Source organism: Taeniopygia guttata, chromosome 5 (assembly GCF_048771995.1).
Source record: "Taeniopygia guttata chromosome 5, bTaeGut7.mat, whole genome shotgun sequence".
Taxonomy (NCBI): Eukaryota; Metazoa; Chordata; class Aves; order Passeriformes; family Estrildidae; genus Taeniopygia; species Taeniopygia guttata.
In genome coordinates, this window is record NC_133030.1 from 56,237,961 (window position 1) to 56,257,761 (window position 19,801).

Here is a 19,801-nt window from a genome sequence, read left to right on the forward strand (position 1 = left end):
GTTGGGTGGCCCACTGTGCCCATCAGAAGTACCACATGTTAAACTTGTACTGACTTTAGTTTTAGGCTAGTCTCTAGTTTTAATATCTAGTATCTTGTACTGACTGTAGTTTTAGGCGAGTATCTGACTAGATGTTTATATGGCGATACACTCAAAATCTGTACAAAATGCTCAAATATTAGCTTTACTAGCCCAGTGCAAAGTACAACATCCAAGCATTGGAACAGGCTATCCCGGGAAGGGGTTGAGTCACCATCCCTGGACGTATTTAAAAGACACGTCGATGTGGCACTTGGGGATGTGGTTTAGTGGTGGGCTTGGCAATGATGGGTTAACGCTTGGACTCGACGACCTTAAGGGTATTTTCCAACCCGATCGATGCGATGATTCCGCGTTAGAAATGAAGCGCTTGCATTGCAGAGACCTGGGTGCCGGGTCCCTAGAGGAGGGTGCGGGATCCCTTGGGTCTCTGACCGCCTGGGCAGCCTGTCCCCAGCTTTCGTGATCCCCCCCATAGCTCGCAGCCCCGGGCGGCGGATCGGAACCCCAGGGCAGGACTGAGAGGTCCCCGGCTGCCCGGGGCGGGGGCAGCGCCGCTCACACCGGGGCAGCTCCGGCTGTCGGGCGGCTGCCCGGGGCGGGGGCAGCGCTCGCCTCCAGGATGCCCACGGGACACAGGAGGAAGGGGCACACCGGGGGGAACCTCCAGGGTGGGCAGCACCCCTCTGCAGCGAGAGGGACGGAGAGCTCTTCCCCCGGGGATGATCTGCCAGGGCAAGCCAGGACTCGGCAGCGGGGCTGACAAGCGAATACGCCGAGCAGATCCCAGCTTTGGGGGCGGCGCGGCGGAACCCCCGCCCGGGAGGAGACAAAACTTGCCCGGCGGGGCCGGTCCGGACCCCCGCCCCGCCCGCGCCCCGCCCCGGAACCGGGCGCGGCTCCCGCGGGCGGCAGAGCCCGGCGGCGGCGGGCGCGGCTCGGGGTCCCTGCCCGCAGCAGGGTCGCTGCACTGAGGGTCCCTGCCCGCAGCAGGGTCTGTGCCGTCCCCACCGCGGTAAGGCTGAGATCCGCCGGGGGCGGTCGCGGGAGCGGGATCGGGAGAAGTTGGGCTAAACCCCTCTCGGGGCTGCAGCCCGGCCGGGCATCCCCGCCCCGCCGTGCCCCGCTGGGACGGGCCCGCGGCCGCCGAGGACGGAGCTCGGCAGGCGGCTCGGAGCCGCAGGAGGGATGGCTGAGCGCCGGGGGATGGAGGCGCGACAGCAGCAGGGAAGTGTAGGTGGGACCCAGTTTGGGCTGCAGGTGCGGCAGCATCGCTGGGACGGGGCCCCGCTGCCGCTTTGAGGGTACACGGGAGAGGTGCGGGCCGGTCCGGGCTGCGGATGCAACAGCGCGGTGTAAATATGGGTGGGATGGAGCCGGGATTGCAGGTGCGAGAGTGGAGCACACACAGGTGGAGGCGGTCCGGGCTGCATCGCTGGCACGATGCGGGGTTTGGGTTGCCGCTGCTGGATGTGGTCCGGGTCGCGGGTGCGGGTGTGAGGCCGGCCGGATTGCACGTGTGGGTGCAACGTGTGCGGCTGCAGGTGTGATGTGCGGGCGGGATGTGGTCCTCTGTGCCTAGGGCTGGCAGCGCGTCGTGGATGGATGCTGTGCCCGCGTCTGCGCTGGGCCACTTTCAAGCTTTTATTTTGTAGAATTCTTTTCTGTTATTCAGTGGTTTTCAGGCGAGGTTTCCCAAGTCCCGCCCGGTTTTCCCACATAGTTCTCTCCAGCCTCATCCTCCCCTCTGCTCAATAACTCTGCTGTGATTAAATAGCTTCTTGCAACATCAGTATACAGAGCTAAATTCCAGAGCTCGTGGGTGGGGAAGGAGTGCTCAGACATACTGATTTTAGAAGAAATAGCCCAAAACGGTGCTCGTGGTTGTCCCTCCCTGTGGCACTGTACGTTCCTTTTTTTGGATTCTTAAGACTGAAGAATTTAACTGGGTAAACACAGTGCAAAACACCTCAAGCTCCCTAGCAGACCTGCAACTCAAACTTCTGGCTTGAGTTAGTTGAAAAGGAAAGTTGGAGTCAGCAGAGTTACAGTAAGGTTGCCGTTGTCCTACTGAACTTGCTCATAATTTGGGCTGTCTGGCCACTAATCTAATTTCTCTTCCATCCACTTAAGCTTATTTTTCCACGAAACAGAGGCTGCCAAAACCAGAGGGCAGGGGGGAGGGGATAGCAGGAATCTGAGGATATGAGATTTTTTTTTTTGTTCTGTTATAAGTTAATAATCCCATTCTAGGCTGTCATCCAAAAATATTGCTGAAAAAATGCAAGCAGTGTACAAGACCCATTGTATAAAAGATAATCTAAATGTAGGACAGGAAGAGACCTGGCAGGTCAGCAAATCTAAACACAGAATGATATTATGCCTTATTGCACACCACTGTAATTCATTTGTTGCCAGCCTTCTGGGAAGGGGAAATTTCACACCTTAATTGAACTTATATTATAATCCTTTCTCCGATATATGGCTTTCTCTTACTTTGTATTTGCACTATGTCTGCTTCATTCTCCCTGTCTGGTGCTTTTCTCTTATCTGTGTAGAAATAGGAGTTGCATGCTTTTCTCTTTACTGTGCAATGCCAAACAAGCTACAACTCGCTGTCTGCTTTCATGAAGCAGGCTCCAGCTTCTGCTGATCCCTGGCAATTTTGAGCTGGGCTTCTTAATCTCCGAGTTCCCTGTGGATGAGCAGAGCTGCAGGGCTCAGAGGTCCTGTGCTTCTCATGTTTGGACACCTCACCTAGAAATAAATCCCTCACCAGGTAGGTGCTGCAATTAACCTCCTCCTCAGGTTCCTCCTGTCCTGTGATGGGGGGTGGGAAGCTGGGATTTTCCTCTCCAGGTGTCCATATGACTTTTGTTTTCTGCTGTCAGCTCTCATTGTATTCCAGTCATTCTGTTGATCCCATTTTTATTGCATATCCCCATGTTCTGTGCTGGTTTAGTATTCCCTCAGCTTTCTCCCACTTGCTCTGTCATGAAGGGAGAAGTTAAGTAGGATGGAATCTCCCTCACTTGCGGTGGTGACCCCTGCTAGACTCAGACTGACTCCTTCCATTTCATTGTCTGTCTGATCCTTCTAGGTCTGTACTCTGTTTATTACAAATCTTTATCTTTTGTTTGCAAACTTCTGATTTCACTGGACTGCATAGAAAATGGCTTCAAATATGTTGTAAGCTGAACTTTATCCCTGTCTTGTGTGCCAGGTATGCTGGATAGTTTTCCCAGAGTAGCTGAGCAGAAAATTTTTCTTACCAAAGCAAGCTAAGTTGCATTTTGTCCTTCTTTCCACCCAATTCACTTCCATGGCATCAGTTATTAGATGTGGGGTTTTTCTGCAGTGATTATTCTGTTGATGAGGATGTTTAACCCCCCCATTGGACTGTAACCATGAGTATAAGATGGGTGTAATTCAGCAGTGGGTAGCAGCACAGTAATGCAGGTTGGGCAGTGAAAACATTCATCGAGCTGAAACAGCTGAAGGAACTTCAGACAAATTCAGTGTTCATGTCTGAGCTCAGATTAAGCTCCCACTTGAATATCCTTGCTCTTAATATTTGCAGTAAGGTCTATCAATAATGATTCAGAGAAAATACCACTGAACCAACAAAGTCAGGTCATGGCATCACACAGTGACACTGAACAAATCCAGCTCTGCTCAGGCCAAAATACTGCGGTTGGTAAGTGCTGATAAACATAAGGAGTTATCCCTACTCCATTAACATTGTTGCTTTTTATATAACTAGGTGAAAAACACCTAAATATTTTGCAGAAGGTAGACTGCAGCATGATACCCCTCATGTTCAGTGCATGACTACCTGCTTCTGACCTAATAGATCGTAATCCCTTTGGCATTATCCACGAAGCTCAGGTTTATTCCAGTGTTTCTCAGCATTGCCTGTGAGCAGTTTATCATGCAGTGTTCATGATCTTGGTCTTGCAGAGGTTGCCTTCCTCTCCCAATGGCCAGAAAAAGCACTGAGAGCACCAAGTGCTGCAACAGGATGGGCAAACAATCAGTGTTTTAATTTTACTGAGATTTCTCCAGTCCTGTGCTGCCAACCAAAATGCTAAGAACAAATTTGGGGATGGAAGCAAGTCACATCAAATTTTGAGTTTTGACTGTCTCCTTCTAAAGAAGGGCAGCTTCATGCTCACAGGTCTGGTGTGGGGCTGTCACACCATTCCAGTGGTTCCAGTTCTGCAGGCATGCTTTAAGGACTGGAGTGAAGTACAAATTGGGAATGCTTAAAAAAAGCATTTGAGTGACTTTTCAGTGCCTCGCAGATTCCTTGTCAAGGGCAAGTATCCTCTGGCTCCTTTTTCCTAGGGAAAAATAATAATGAGCAACAGATAAGTTTTATGATTGCTACCAGATAATGCCAGTGGTAGATGAGGTGATTTTATGAAACTGAATACGGAAGAAAATAGGGTGTGGGGTTCAAGCATGAGGCCCTGAGTCATTGCCTGGCATCTACAGGAGTGCCCAAAATTAAAAGTGATTGTGTGATGTGGCAGACGAACATTTGTTGCTGCTCTGTCAGTCAGCCTTTCACATCTGCAGAAAGCATCAGGAGAGCATCTAACAGCATGGTGGGTTTTCTGTTTGATGTAATGAACACATATTGTTCATGGATTCAGCTGTTTCTACTATTTTAATACCTGAGCTGACATTTCAAAGACTAGGAATGCTGGAGCCACAGATCAATGAGAATCTTAAGCAAGCAGTAGTGTTTGCAAAAAGCTCTGTAGCATTTGATGGTGTATTTCAAGGTCTCTGAAAAACCAGCTGAGTTGATACAGGACACCAGACAAAGCCAGAAAGGACTGAGAGACAGTGGATGAAGTCCTCATTCCAGCATTGGAGTCACTCAGCTGACTCCAAAATGTTTAATGACCACAAAAAAAACAGATCGCTTCAGGAGGGACATTGCTCCAGCACTGTGTCCAGTATCGCAGGAACAGACAAATGAAGAGCTGCCAAATGCTGTAGTTGGTAAGGCCTGATGTTGAACTTGGCATGGTTGTAATAATTATCACCAGATGGTGCTACTTGGCATTGACTTCCCTCTTGGTATTTTTACCAGACCTTTATTCAGCTGAGGTGTGAACAGTATTCATTTTGTGGAATGTTAGAGGCCGGAGCAGGGATTTGCTCTTTGCACTGCTGTTCCATCAGTCTGTGAGCAGGTGTCCTCAGTCACTCCTCGGTGCTGAGGACTTCCCCACAAGGTACACAAGGAAAGTTTCAGCTGGTGGTTTGCATTGCTGCTCACAGAGTACCTGCAGACTCTCTGACACTGATTTTACCCCAGACCCAATTTGCAAAGCCATCGTTGCCTCTGCTGCTCCCAGGCTGATGGCTGATGCTAACACAGGACATCACTTGTGGCAGCTGGCCACCTTAGAACTTTGTGGGTCTCCACTTTTCCAGATGGGAAAGCTGAGTCACATTTTAACAAGCAAGGACATCAGAGGAATTTGTAGATTGCTCCAGGAAAGTGTGGGAAAGAAGGCATCCTGCAACCATAAAACCTCTATATTTAGTGGTACTTTAAAATGGAAAGTGTTGGTGATTTTGCCGTTGCAGAGGTCAAATGAGCTCCAGTCCCATTTGCTCTGCACGGGGGGCCATAGCTGCCTGTCCCACCCCTTCCCTGTGTTCCCGAGGGTGGGACACTCCAGCCCCACTGCTGTCCTGGGGACTGCAAGGCGAGCCCTTCCCTTGCCGGGGGCACAGCCTCTCCCAGCACACCCTGGCTGGCAGAGGGGATGAAGGGAGGGAAGCAGCAGTAGCCCCCAGGGCAGCAGCAGCAGCAGCAGAGCCCCTTTCCTTTCTCCAGATCAATGAATGAGGTTTGCATCATCTTGACTGCTTGATTTATTTAGTTATTTATAGTTTGGGTGAGCAGCTCTGCTTTTGTCAGTGCAGCTAAGGCATAGCTGTTAGGCTGGGCTCCGTGGGTTAAGTTGCATTATTTTTAATGAGGCAGCTATCTCCGTGCTGCTTCTGTTCTGCTGGCTTCCCCTTTCTGGGAGCTGTCTGCTCTTTGCTTGTCCTGCTAAGTCATTGCTGAGCATTGGCTGGAAGCAGTGAGCTAAGCATTAGCTTTATTTTCTGACAGAGGCCCCAGCTGGAAACAGAAGTTCCCATAGTACAGGGCAGCAGCTTTTTGTGAGCAGTGCTTTTTTTCCCACAGCCTACTGAGAAGTCAAACCGTGGCAAATGGTCTGACCCAGATCAAGGTGCTTCACCTAAATAAAAGGATGGCCCCTGCTGCCAGAGGATTTACTCCCAGGAGTGGGTGCAGCCCTCACCAGGGGCTGCAGGAGGAGAGGCAAAGCCACACAGCCCTCCCTGGACCATTCCTTGTGCACTGGCTCATCTCTTCCATCAGCACTGCAGTGCTGAGCCCATTCTCTCTGTCCCAGCGGGTCTCCTGGGGGCACAGGGTAGCACTGGGAGGTTCTGGGGAGCAGCTCTGGGGTTTTGTCCCCCTCACAGCCCACAGCTGTGCACCCTGGGTGGCTGCATCAGCTGTGTGAGTAAGCCTCCCTCCTGCCCCAGAAACAGCCACAATCTCCTCTGTGTGTTTCTAGCTCAGAAAAGGCTGATTCATTCTCTGAAGCAGATTAATTACTTCTGCTATTTAGAAAAGAAAAGAAAAAAAGAAGATAAATCCTTTAGAATTGGTCGGCTTAACTTTCAACTGGGTGCACAATGCAGTGAAGCAAATCTGCTCTGAGCCAGAGCAAAGAAGTTCACACGGAGTAAGAAACTGTAAGAATGCAATATTTACCTGTCGTGTCAGCAGTGGGCTCTGTGATTTAGAAAGTATTTGTGAATGTGTCTTCTTCTTGACTTATATAACAAATGGCGCAAATGTGAGCCTGCCATGAAGATGAACGGGGTGGGGGGGTGGGGGGGGGGAACAAATGTTTTTATTCCCTGATACATTTTATAACTTGTTTCCTTTCTGGTTTGTGTCATGCCGATGTGGCAGCAGGCTCCCTGAGTACCTCTCATCTGAAAACTGGCTGAGCTGCTCCATTTCCCCCTTGGAAGGCTGCTTTCCAAGCCTGCCTGGCTGTGCTCACTTGTTTATGCACTGATGGGCTGTAGTTTCCCATTTCAGAACAAGCTGTCCAATATTCATGAGTTATTTTATATTTATCCAGTTCTGAAGCTTCTTTTATAAGCCTGGGGATAAATTTTGGGTTTTGTTGTTTCCATTACTGGAAATGGACTGAACCTTCACAAACATTAGCAAGCCTTAAATAAGGCCTCTATTTATCTAAAAAGGAAGGGAAAGGACTAACACAAAGCTAAATTGATTTACAAGCCTGTAATTCCCAAACCCCTGTTCTGATAACATATGTAAGAAAGCAAGCCATATGTGAAGAGATGAATCACTTATAAATTTATATCCTAATATTCATTGTGCATTAACTTATCAGACAAATATAGTGATTTTCCTCTTGAAGATTAATGACAGCCACATGTTCAGCTGGCATAAAGCACTGCAACTCTTTGGACTATTCAAACCTGAGGATATGATTGAACAACTAATTTGTTTGCAAAGAACAAAATAGTATCTAAAGTGATAAGGAGAAACTGAAAAGTGTCAAAATGATAATCATTAGATATCCTGCCTGTATAGTAAGGTCATTTTGACCAAGCATGAGACCTTTCCCATGATCCCCAGTTGGCTGGCCCATACTAAAATCTCTTCACATTAATACAAAGACTTAGCTGGAGCTGGAAAGTTAGTGTCTAAGAGGACAATTTTAGGCCCTCTCAAAACAGCTGTAATGAGTACTGTAGCAAAATGAAAGGTTAAACCTGTTAATGTTTTAGGATTACTGTGTTATAAAATAGGCTCTTCAAACTTCTTTACCCAGCAGCAGAGAAAATACTCGGAAGGCATCTTTGGGAGTGGATTAATGTTGAAATCATGCTAAGCCAGCCTTCTTCAAGCATTTATTTTAAACAGCTCAAATGCTTAACTTCTTGAATTAGCAGCTGAGCAGGTTCTCTCATTACCCTTGGTAATGTTCATATTCACACAAGCGAGCAGAAAAGTACCTGGCAGTACCTGGCTGTTCTTAATGTCTGCAATACTTGCTTTGCCCATGCCATTAGGAATCCTGGCTGTGGTCAGCCTTATCTGAACAAAAACACTCAGGATGTTTGCATTTGGGCTGTTCACCAGATGAGATACCAACCCCTGTGATTCAGCAGCAGCTGAATGGAAAAGCTGATCTCCGTAGGAGGGAATCGCGTTTGCAACCTGTTTGGAGAACAGCTGGAAAAACACTTCCTCCTTCTGCACCATTCTGATGTCTTGGTAGCTTTGTTCAGAAGGGATGTCAGTAAATATGGGTCTGGGTAGCTCTTTGGCTTAGTGATGCCTTCAACCCTTTCCTCTGTGGACCTTCAGCATCAAACTGGTTTCTAGGGAAGAGCTGCTGCCTGCTGAAGATCTTCACCCTTGTGCAGGTGGGGAGGGTTTGTGCTTGTGCTGGAAGGACACAGCTAAACCCTGGACAGGAGCTGCCTGCCTCTCTCCCTCTGGGGCAGAGCTCAGAAGGTCTTTTTTCTGTAATTACATCTTTTTGCTGCTGCAGCACCAGCATGTGTACTCGGGAGCAGAGTTCAGCTGCCGTGGCACCCTTCATCCTGGCAGTGCCTAAGCAGTTCTCCTGCAGCCTTAGCACGGGTGCACTACACATATGCAGGATAAATAACAAATATTAGGCTTCTTACCTAAGCTTAGGAGCATATACATCCTTTGGAAACCTGTACATGGCTCTGGGCAGAACTGCTGGTGCAGTTTGATGTTTTGGCAGAGATTTTTGTCAACACCTTTCCAAATTAAGCTCCAGGTTCCTCACAGTTCATGGTTTAATCTCCTCAGGTGGAAGCACCCTCCCCAAAACACCCTCCCTAAAACACCCTCCCCATGTTTCTTTCTTGCAGAATCTTCCTACCAAAAGAACTGCAGAGCAAATGTTATGGGTGTTTTAAGCAGATCAACCCCATTCAATACAGTTCCCAGAAATATGCTACTGGCAGTCGCAGAGTCCTTTATTTTTGTTATCGGAAGTATTCATCAGATAAAGACTACTTCAGAAGGCTTTTTTCCCCCTCCTTCTAACATCCTCTAAAGTGAATGCATTCAGCCACAAAGCAATCAGAGAGCTGGTCTGTGACAAGAGAGCTGGAGAGGAGAGATGTCAGTCTTCAAGGAGAGTAGGGCAATTCATAAGAGCCAGCAGCAGTCAGCTCTGCAGTTCCTGTCTCGCTCCCATGGTTTCCTGGGGATGCTCAGATGTCTCTGCTCCCCACAAGGCAGCAAACCAGCTGCTATCACTGTGCTGTCCCAATACCTGGGAAGGTCATCATTACTTTACCCCATTTACATCCCAGTAGCTCTTCTGGCATTTCCTGCTGTCCCCAGTGCATAAGGTCATGTTGCAAAGGTCAGAGGACCTGTGGGCAGGGGTAGGATTTAACTCTTCCCTTAAATTTTACTTTGTTCTCTCCCTAAATTTGTATGTCTTCATCCATGCCTAATTCCACTTCAGTGCCATTTTAGCACTTTGTTTGTCTCTGGTCCTTCTGCTTACTTAACTCAGAGTTCAGTTCTCAAATGAACAGAGAAATTGAATTATCCAAGTTTATTTCCCTAATTTTTCCCCTGTAGACATGTAGTTATCACTGGCCCCGTAGGTGCCACAGTACCCAACAAAACCCATCACAGAGATGCAGAAGTGAATACTTCACCTTTCATTCTTGAATAACATCTGTGCTGATGTTTAGTGAGAAGAGGGATTTTAGACATGATCACCTAGAAAGAGCCATTGCAGCAGCCCTCTGGCTGGCACAGGTATCTCTGCCAGCCCAAAATGTGCTGGGTGTTCCCCTTCCAAAACCCTCGACATGACTTCCTTGAAAAGGCACTGGCATGGGAATGAACTTTTCACAGAAATGTAGAGCAGCAAGAAGACACTGATTGCTGTAATTAGGAATAATCTAATTCCTTAAGGCAAATGGGTTGTATTTATGTCTGTTTAATTGGATTTCTGGATTTTGTGGACTGGCCATGTGGGCAGTCAAGCCAATGCAGTGTGATTCAGAGGCAGCAGAGTGATACTCAAAAAGTAGAGGATCTCTGCTATACTTGACCTAGCATGGCACTTAATTCTTGATGTAATCTATTTGATTTTGGTGTAGTTACTATTCAGAGGACCATCAAATCATCTGCTAGAATATTGGAGTAAAATTGGGCTGATTTACTGGGGGAAAACCATTTAGCCCTCTTTCTGAGCAACTTGAAAGTTCATGTTCATGTGGCCTGCAGAGGAGCAGTGCAGCCTGAGAGCTGGTTTTCCTGCTTTTCAGCCCAATTTCTCCACTTCTGCTTTTTTGCTTTTGGGGTTTTTGGGGCTTTTTTTGTGGGATTTTGTTGGGTGGGGTTTTTTCATGTCGGAAATGATGGAGCCTTTCTAAAAGGAGAAACATTTCTGTAACATTGCTCAGATCCAGGCTTCAGATGAAACGTAATGGGACCTGATTAATAACCTTTTACATTGCTTCCATGGTTTTCAAGGACAGGAATTTGCACCATCACAATCCTTTCTTTGCAGGATTTCTTCCTCTTATATTTTTTCCCCTAAAACCTGCTGTGAGACTGGTCCTGCTCTCAAGAGCCAGATTAGTGACTAATCTTTTGAACATGGGGATTACACTTCAGGAGTGCATGAAATGTTAAGGGACATTCATTTACTGTTGTAAAACCCATCCTGAATTAACAATAGCCTTGGATTGTATGGGCACACCCCCAGAGTGTTTCCTATGGCAGGATGGGGAATTATGCAGAGTCATTTCCCTGGACATTACATTGTTATGATGAAACTGTTTTAATTAGAAAGCACGGGGGCAATTTGGTCTCTTAAAGGCCAGCTGAATTTGGACTTAAGGGTAGACAGATCAATGTATTTCTAATTCTGGTGGAGTCGTGCTCATGCACACAAGGCTGGAGTTTCCCACCTAACGCAGGAAGACTCTTGATGTGGGTTCCAACTTTTGATGATCTGGGAGGTTCAGTTCAGGGTAGAACCTCACAGAGTAAGAAATAAACATATGAAGCCCAACTGCTACCCCTGAGCCAGACAGGAGGCTTATACTGAAATGGGCCATGTTGAAATATTCACAATTTAATAATGACTGGGTTTCAGTTAACACCTCCTGAGAGGCTGAGTGGATGCATTTTGCAGCTGTGGCTCGCAAACTAGCTTTCACATGAAATATCAACCAGAAACACACAGAGATATCTTCTGTAAAAAAGAGCTTTTAATGTCTTCAGAGCCTGCTCAGCCCATAAAAGCTGGGCTGAAGCTCAGCAGGATCTTAGTGTTGCCCAGTGAAAGCAGAATTCTTGTGATTGAGTGAGCCCTGTCCAGAGGACACTGCCTGAGCTCCCAGCCTTTGCTATGTGGCCCCTCTCCTAGGGTAGGCAGCCTTGGGTTAGACATCCTCAGTATTTTAAGGTGTCCTGGTTCTTCCAGCATTGCAAAGACCCCTGAGGTCTTGCCCTGTTTAAAGCTCTGGTGCCACAAAGCTGGAAAACCCAGCACAGCTTATGCAAGAGGCAAGGGGCTGTCCCCACCCACACCCGTGCTCTCCATCCCACCACCCTGACCACCCTGCATCCTCTTTTTTCCTTCTCATTGTTTTTCCTTTCCTTTGCCAGATCATTACCCTGCTTTGGTGATTCCCCTGCTTTGGGTCACCCCATGGCAGGAGTGCTTTTTCATATTGGGACTCAGACATGGAGTGGGGGCAAGGCTCCCACCTTCCCAGCCCACGGGGAAGTGACACCCTGCCAGCCACCAGCACAGGGTGAATGAGGGTGACAAATGACATGCAAAAACCTTCCCTGGAGGCTACAGTAAAGTCACTTCTTGGACCTTTCTGGAGGGTGGTATTTGCATGCTATCAGACACTGACATCCTGTTGAACTTTCTTAGAGCCTGTGAATTATAACACTCGTTTGGGGATTTACAGTATCTTGACTAAAGGTTGCGTGATGACAGAAGGAGAAAAGGAGCTGGCTGGGGAAGGGAAGGATCACACAACTTGTTGAGAAGTATCCTTCCATGTGGGAGAAACAATGGAATCATTTGGCTTCAGCTCTGAGGTAGGAATTCTTCCCTCTGACAGTTTTCTCTGGCATCCTGGGGAGGTTTTTTAAAACATCAACAACAAAAAAAAAAGGCAATAAAAGGGTCTTGGCTCTCATATCTGCTTGTGTGACAGCTTCCCACAGAGCAGAAACCAGGAGTCTTAGAAAGTTAGCACTGCATTGTCCATGTTGCTGGGTAACAGTTTCTGCTCCTCACATGACCCCAAATGATAATAATAAATTGCATCCCAAAATGCTGAGTGGTGGTGAAATTGCTGGCAGATCGAGCTGCTGCTCCTGCCTGAGCATGTGGACACTGGATTGGTGGGACTCCAGACCCACCTTACTCCCATCAGAGTTTTCATGGGATCTGGAGCCAAGTCCATTCCTTTCTGGCTGGAGTCAGATGTGTCTCTGGCTCCCAGCAGTGGGGAAGGACTGGGGTGAAGTGCTGGTGGCCCCACTTGGTGCAGCACAGCTGGGGGCTGCCACCCTCTGTGTGGGGCCAGTGCTGGCCACCACCTCACATCCCTCCAGCGTGGAGCCTGCTGTGCCTGCCAGGGGCTGTGGTGGCACGTCAGGGTGCCCAGGGGTCATGCCCACCATGGGAAGCTTCTGATACTGGTCTGACTTGGCACTCACACAGTTTCCCTCCCCGCCACAGTGGCAGTGACCATTACAGAAACAAAATCTGACAGCTGCACCAGTCTGGCTTAAAGCTGGCTCACCACGTTAAGGGAAGTGATTATTGTGTCTTCACACTTATAGTAACAAAGAGTGGTTTCAAACCCATTTGAAGCTAAGCTCATGGAACCTCTGATATAAATAAGGGTTTAGAGGCCACTGAAGATCCTGACATAAATGTCCTTGAGCATCTCACTTGAGCTGGATTTGTTTGTGGTCCATTAGCAGCCCAATGAGAAATTTGTTTATTTACTGAGGAAGAAGGCACTGGCAATTTCCTTTTTTTTTTTTTTTTTTTTTTATGGTTGGGTTAAACCTCGTGCAACTCCAGTGCTACCAATACATATTGAATGGACACATTTACCCATTTGGTGAGACATCACACAATAGTGTAGTCTGTAGTTGCCCAGGAGAGAAAAGCTGTGCTGGCACATGGCATCCTAATAGTGGTGAATGGGACAGAATCAGAACCCTGTTTTTCCTTTATTTGTGAAATAATAAGCTATACTGGAAAAATACATACAAATTTATACCAGTGTGGCCGCTCTTTGTCAATGCACTGAAGTTCTTTTCTGGGAATTTGCTGCCAGCAGAAGCCACTGCCAGCCCAGTGCCAGGCCCAGTCGGAGTGTGGATGGCACAGTTCCTGCCCACCAGCTGCAGCTGGGTGTGTGTCCATGCTCCCTCATTTCCTAAAGATAAAATATTCCCCATAATGGTTTGCAGCACTGCTGAGGCCACAGCTGACCTGGGCTGTGTTGTGAGAGCTCCTGTAGGCTGTGCCAAAGCACAGCACAGTGTGCCAGAGACCTTCTTCAGTACTGAAGAGCAAGAGTGGGCACTCATTCCAAAACCTTTCATTTTTTGATCATAAATCACACATTCTGGCCTCTGATACAGGTGATCTACAGAATATGTAGATCTAAAGACTGCTGAGGCTGCTGGCCATGGCAGCAGAAGGATGGAGCAGCACTTGGTTAGCATGCTGGGGCAAGGTCTGTTGTGCAAACCATGCCTTTGTTTGCTTGCCTGAATTTCCCACCATGCTGCCCTGGGAGACTGAAAATGCTGCTGGTTCCTACAGACACTGATGGGCCCACACCAGGGGGTCAGGTTGGTGTCTAAAATAGAGATCTGTGGCTTCCCCCAACTCATCTTGGTGCATGGGAGGATGGTTTGTTGGCCTTGATGTGGGTGAACTCTTCCGACACTGCACAGGAAAACAACAGCACAAATGAAAGCAAAACGAGAGGTGAAGGAAATACATCACACTTCCAGAAGTGATTTTGGAAAGCACAAAGCCAGGATGTTGTTTCTTTTTAGGGACTGAGTAGTCTGACATGTTGCAAAATACAAAGGCTTGGCATATTCCCAGCAGCAGAGGGAAAAGTGGAGCTCCCCAGAAGCGAAACCTGTCATTAGCAGTCAGCCAGGCAGAACAGGCTCCTGAGTGCCAGGAACAGGCATGGAAGGGAGGGAGGACTGAGCAGCATAAAGGAGCTTTTCTCACCCTGGCAGTCTTGTGGAGGGGAGCAGAAGGCTGTGAGGGCAGCATGTGGGATTGGGATGCTCCCAGAGTTCTTCTAAGGGCAGCAAGGAGCTGCTGTTCCCCCTGACACACATCAGCCCCCAAGTCCTATTCTTCTACATAGGCAATGGGTCTACTCCCCAAAAAATCAGGATAGTTTTGACTTGCAGTTTTCCTCCCTTTTGTTTTCACTCAATTATGCTTAGCTGCCCTGAGAAATCTCTTTTTACATGTCCTCCCCAGTCCTTGCTGTGATCCGTGTCATCCTGGAGGCATGTAATAATTTAGACTGAAAGCTGTGCTGTGCAGCTCTGTTCTCCACAGCTTCACAGGCTGGAGGAAGTATTGATGTGCCCTGATTTATCTCCCACAGATGTCATCTCCCTAGGAGTGGACTTGAAGGACAGAGAGGCACAGAAAACTGAATCTGGGAAGCACCTGATTTAGAAAGAAAGGAGGAGAAAATTTTACAGACCAGGTTGGATGGATGCAGGGAATATTATAACTCTGCAAACGCAGTGATACAAGGAGTTGGCACCATGAATTGTGATGTTGCTGTTGCCATGTGCAAGAACACAAGCTCTCGGGATATCTTTATGTTTTCCAAAGGAACCTCCTAAAATTAAGACTACTTTTACACTGATGCTCATTTAGACCTTGTAGCAACCTTCCAGTATGTGAAGGGGGCCTACAGGGAAGACAGAGAGAGACTCTCCATCAGGAACTGTAGCAACAGGACAAGGAGTAACGAGTACAGATTCAAAGAGGGGAAACTTTTTTACTGTGAGGGTAGCTAGACACTGTCACAGGTTGTCCAGAGAGGTCGTGGAGGCCACAACCCTGGCATCCAGGCCAGGCTGGATGGGGCTTTGGGCAACCTGGTCTGGTGGGAGATGTCCCTGCCCATGGGAGGAGGAGTGGGACTAGGTGATCTTTAGGGTCCATTCTAACCCCTTAACACTCTGTGATTCCTCATCAGGGCCAACCAACTTATGAAGGTAAGAAGATGAGGAGAGGGTTGTATTTAAGGCGCGTAGATGTGGCACTTGGGGACGTGGTTTAGTGGTGGGCATGGCAGTGCTGGGTTAATGGCTGGAGTCAATGATCTTAAAGGTCTTTAATCTAATCTAAAGTACTCTATGGCTCTTTGTTGTGGCTGTCCCCACAGCAGCAAGCACAGACACGCTGTCAGGCTGTGCCCCAGGGAGCAGCACCCAGCCCCAGTGCTGAGCAGGCAGCTGGGGAGGCAGAGCGTGGGTGCTGCAGGCATGGTCAGACACAGGCACTGGGGACATTGCTTCATCACCGAACCCCCTCTCTGCCCTGGGAAACAAAAAGCAAAGCTCCCCTTCTTCTGGCAAAAGGTGAGGTGTATTCAGCTGTCCTGTCTGGTTTTGTCAGGGCACTTTCCTTCCCTTGTCAACACAGTCTGAATAGCCTCTGTAAGCCAGCCAGATAGATGGGTTCCATTTCAATCCTTGTCTGCCTCACTCTGCTGAGATCATTTACCTGCTAACAAGCTCCTGTGGTCAGAGATAAAAGGCAAAACCAGCAGCCCTTTAAGGATATATCTGAATATCTTTGCAACACTTTGCTTCGTGGAAAATATGGAAAGATGTTGCATTCACAATATATCACTCTCATCTGTGTTTGTAAACAGATTTATCACACCATCTGCAAAGTCGTATTGCCATCTCCATATTCATTTCTTTTCCATTTATATCGTACAGCTCCTGTTCATTTTATTCCCTTTTTACAATTAGATACATTAGCTACCTTTATGCTTTCCTACAAAAAGGGTGTGCTCTCTGTAGGGAAGAATATTTAATCAATCCAGTTTGTTCATTTTGGTGCATGAAAACACAAGCCAGGACTGTTTGGAGAGGTGCTGTCTGGTTCTGTTTCTCATCTCTTCACATCTGTGCAGAGCAGGTGGGAGGGAAGGATAATTCAGAACAAATCTGCTGGTAAACAGGATGCTCTCTCAGTATTTCCTGTCTCCTGTTGCACTGGTGGAGCTTAATTTTCAGGAATCAGCTAAGCCTGAGGTCAAGAATGCTGTTGTAATTTCTCTGACTTGCTGTAGCTGATACAGTATAATACAAATACGATATAATGAGGTATTCATACATCTGGGGGCAAAAAGTCAGCCTGTCTTGTTATCTGGCTGGATAAGAAATGTTTATTCATGTTCAAATGAAAAAAGTGATTTGCTGAGTATGAAAAGAAGTCACACAAGAGAAGAGGAGCTTGCAATTGGCAGCCACTTGTGCAGCCCCACGGGCTGACCAGCACCCAGGTCAGATGGTCCTCAGTACTGCCCTACACTGAAGGGCCAGCTTGACCCCAGCTCTGGAAGAGATGGCTGGGCTCCATGCACAGCCTGGAGGAGAATTTGACTGCAGGTGGACCTCTCCAGCCCCATGAGTGTAGATTTGCAGTCCCCATGACTGGTGAGAGGTGTAGGATGCTGCTCCATCCCCAGGGCTGTGAACCTGGGGCTCTGAACTTTTGCTTCTCTCCCTCCAGTGAGGAAGGATTTCTCTTCTTTGCATCAAGCCTAACCCAGATTCCTGGGCTTGAATACAGGGGTGGGACTGGGGTTGACTAATCCCAAAAAGAATTTTACCAAGAGTGAGTAAGGGCTCTGGACTGCAGGGAGTGATGACAAATCTTGGAAACTCAAGCCTGTGCTTTGGCAGGGAGGTTTGTTTGGGGATTGGTTGGGTTGGTTTTTTTATGGTCCTTTTTATCACTTTTCAGCTGTACAGTGTGTTCTCAGATGGTATATTTGCCACTTCATGTTTTTGGATCGTGACCATCATTTTTTCAGTTAACAGAATAGGGAGCAACTGGGTGCTTGGCCAGCTTCTTTCCCACTGAAGCAAAAGAAAACTCTGCAAGAGAGTTTCTCCAGAGCTCTCTAAATGGATTTTCTGTCACCAAACCCTGCTATCTCTTCCACCCCTTTGACCTCTCAGTGCAGACTTTGATGCTGTGACCTGTCAGAAAGTCCCACCATCACATTTTCTCAGAGAAATTTTTCAGGTGTCCTACCCCATCACACTTTGCATCTTTCCAAGAGGCATATTTAGGCCTATAATATCATGCCTGTCACTAATCAGTAAGCAAATCTTTTGGCTGTATATTTGCCAAGGGGAGATTGCCAGAATAACTCTTTGGGTAAAACAGAAGCCATGCAGCTCTGCTGCAGGGAAGGAGCCAGGACCTTTCTCAATGGCACAGTCTCCAGGAAAAATCGCAAGCAGACTTTAAAATGAGATTTTTTTTTCCAAGCAGTGTAAAGGGTCCATCCTTTATCTTAGCTTTTTGGAAGAAAAAAAAAAAAAACTAACCTTCTGGAGATTACTTAGTTTCGATTTTTCAAGCATTTTTTTCTAGTCACTGTTGGGCTAGAAAGCCTTGTGCTGGAGCTGGGAAGGGAAAATAAGTCTCCTATAATCTCTTCAGTCCCCTAAGTGCTGAGCTTTGGGGCCAACTGGCCCCAGGATATTTTGAGCTTTGCAGACTGAGCAGCCATGGGGAACAGAGGTACTGGTGGTGTGGTAGGATGGGGAGGTAGCATCAATTTTTGTGGGGCAAACTGTCATCTGTGGGAGTAATTCAGCTTTATAACAAAATCACAGATTCATAGAATATTCTGAGTTGGAAGGGACCCACAAGGATCATCAAATCCAACTCTTAAGTGAGCGGCCTATATGGGGATCAAATCCACGGCCTTGGCATTATTAGCATGGTGCTGTGACCAACTGAGCTAATCTCAGTGGCCAGAACCATTGCATGCAGCTTCCAAAAGGACCTGTGTGGTATGACTTGATCCTTCTGAGTCTGAAAAATAATCATCCTGCCTAAAACCATAAAATCTGGCACCAAGAGTTACACTTGGCTTTGCAGTTTCTCTGTGCTGAATCAGTTCCTGGCCTTCCTTGCTGCTGATGGCCTGACTGGACAGGCCATGTTCTCCAGGGGGACAGGCCATTGCTCCCCATCTCCAGAAAAGTGCTCTGCTGATTTTGTAGCCAGCCTCCTGCTGCTGTACCTGCACTCACAGCCTGTCAGGCTCTCTCACACTATCAGGCATAAACACCATGTGTACAAACATATTTGCAATTACAGCAGACAGGAAGGGATTGAGTGCTATAAAATCAACCTCAACATCAGTCAAAAGAAAACAAAGTGAAAAAGGAACACGGTAATCAGATGCTCTTATGAGCAAGACATGCTCAAAATGATTTCTCCATCCCATTACAAATTCTTAGAAACTGCACAGCCTCTCCAGCACAGTGAGATTTTGAAGTGGTTTAATGGGCATTAGGAGATCAGAGCTGATAATGCTGCTTCCAACCTTTTCCTTTCACTGCATGAAAATAGGTAGTAGCAATTGACTGGTGTAAATTGGCTACTTTTAAAGCTGTATTTGCTGGCCTGGATGTGCTAAAAGTCTCTCCACAGAGTCTTGAGAGTCTGACTGTAATGTGTGTGGTTGAGGTGGGGATATAGTGAGTTTCTTCAACACAGGACTGGTTCCAGTGTATGCCCTACATGCTGGAGAGCTGGGACCTGCTGTAGTTGGGATTTACATTCCAATTACTGGATAAAAAGCAAGGCTACTGGATCGTTTTTGGTATTCCAGACAAACTTCTCACTTTGTCTTTTCTTTTTCTTTCAGAACAAGCCAGTCACAATGTCAGTCAAAAAGGAAGGTGCCCACAAGAAGTGGGCTGCCCTGAAGGAGAAACTCGGACCCCAGGAGACCGACCAGTCAGAGGCCAACCTGGAAAATGCAGAGCCAGAGCTGTGCATCCGCCTCCTGCAAATGCCCTCAGTGGTGAACTACTCTGGGCTGAGGAAGAGGCTGGAGAACAGCGACGATGCCTGGATGGTTCAGTTCCTGGAGCTGTCCGGGCTGGATCTCCTCCTGGAGGCCCTGGACAGGCTGTCAGGGCGAGGAGTGGCCAGGATATCCGATGCCTTGCTTCAGCTCACCTGCATTAGCTGTGTGCGAGCGGTCATGAACTCCCACAAAGGCATAGAATACATTGTGAGCAACGAGGGCTACGTCAGAAAACTCTTCCAAGGTGAGGAGACGCCTTCCTGCTTCATCCATCACATGCAGCACTGGGGGGGGGGGGGGGGGGGGCATTTTCCTGTTGCTTATCCTCCTGCCCTGCACCAGGCTAGTTGGAAATGGTTGGTCACAAGTGATTAATGAGATTATTTTCTTCTTTAAAATAAAACTGCTATGAAATCACATTGCCTTTGCCACCCAGTGCTATTTCCACACAAATATTGTCATAGTTTACTGAGAAGCTGGTAATAAGCCC

General features: G+C 47.6%; 1 protein-coding gene across 5 annotated transcripts in view; it reads left to right on the forward strand.

The window, feature by feature from the left end:
* The first annotated feature begins 937 nt into the window (after positions 1-937).
* The window catches only part of INF2 (inverted formin 2), a 40,468-nt gene continuing 21,604 nt past the window's right edge, over positions 938-19,801 (forward strand). Inside the window, exons 1-2 of one of the 5 annotated variants that reach the window (XM_030275093.4) lie at positions 938-1,054; positions 19,147-19,555. In XM_030275093.4, coding sequence (XP_030130953.4) covers positions 19,162-19,555 — 394 coding nt within the window. In that variant the 5' untranslated portion in view covers positions 938-1,054; positions 19,147-19,161. Of the gene's footprint in view, positions 1,080-2,796; positions 2,819-15,461; positions 15,821-19,146; positions 19,556-19,801 lie in introns of those variants that run through there. The other 4 variants (XM_072930473.1, XM_072930474.1, XM_030275095.4 and 1 more) reach the window with 4 other exon arrangements.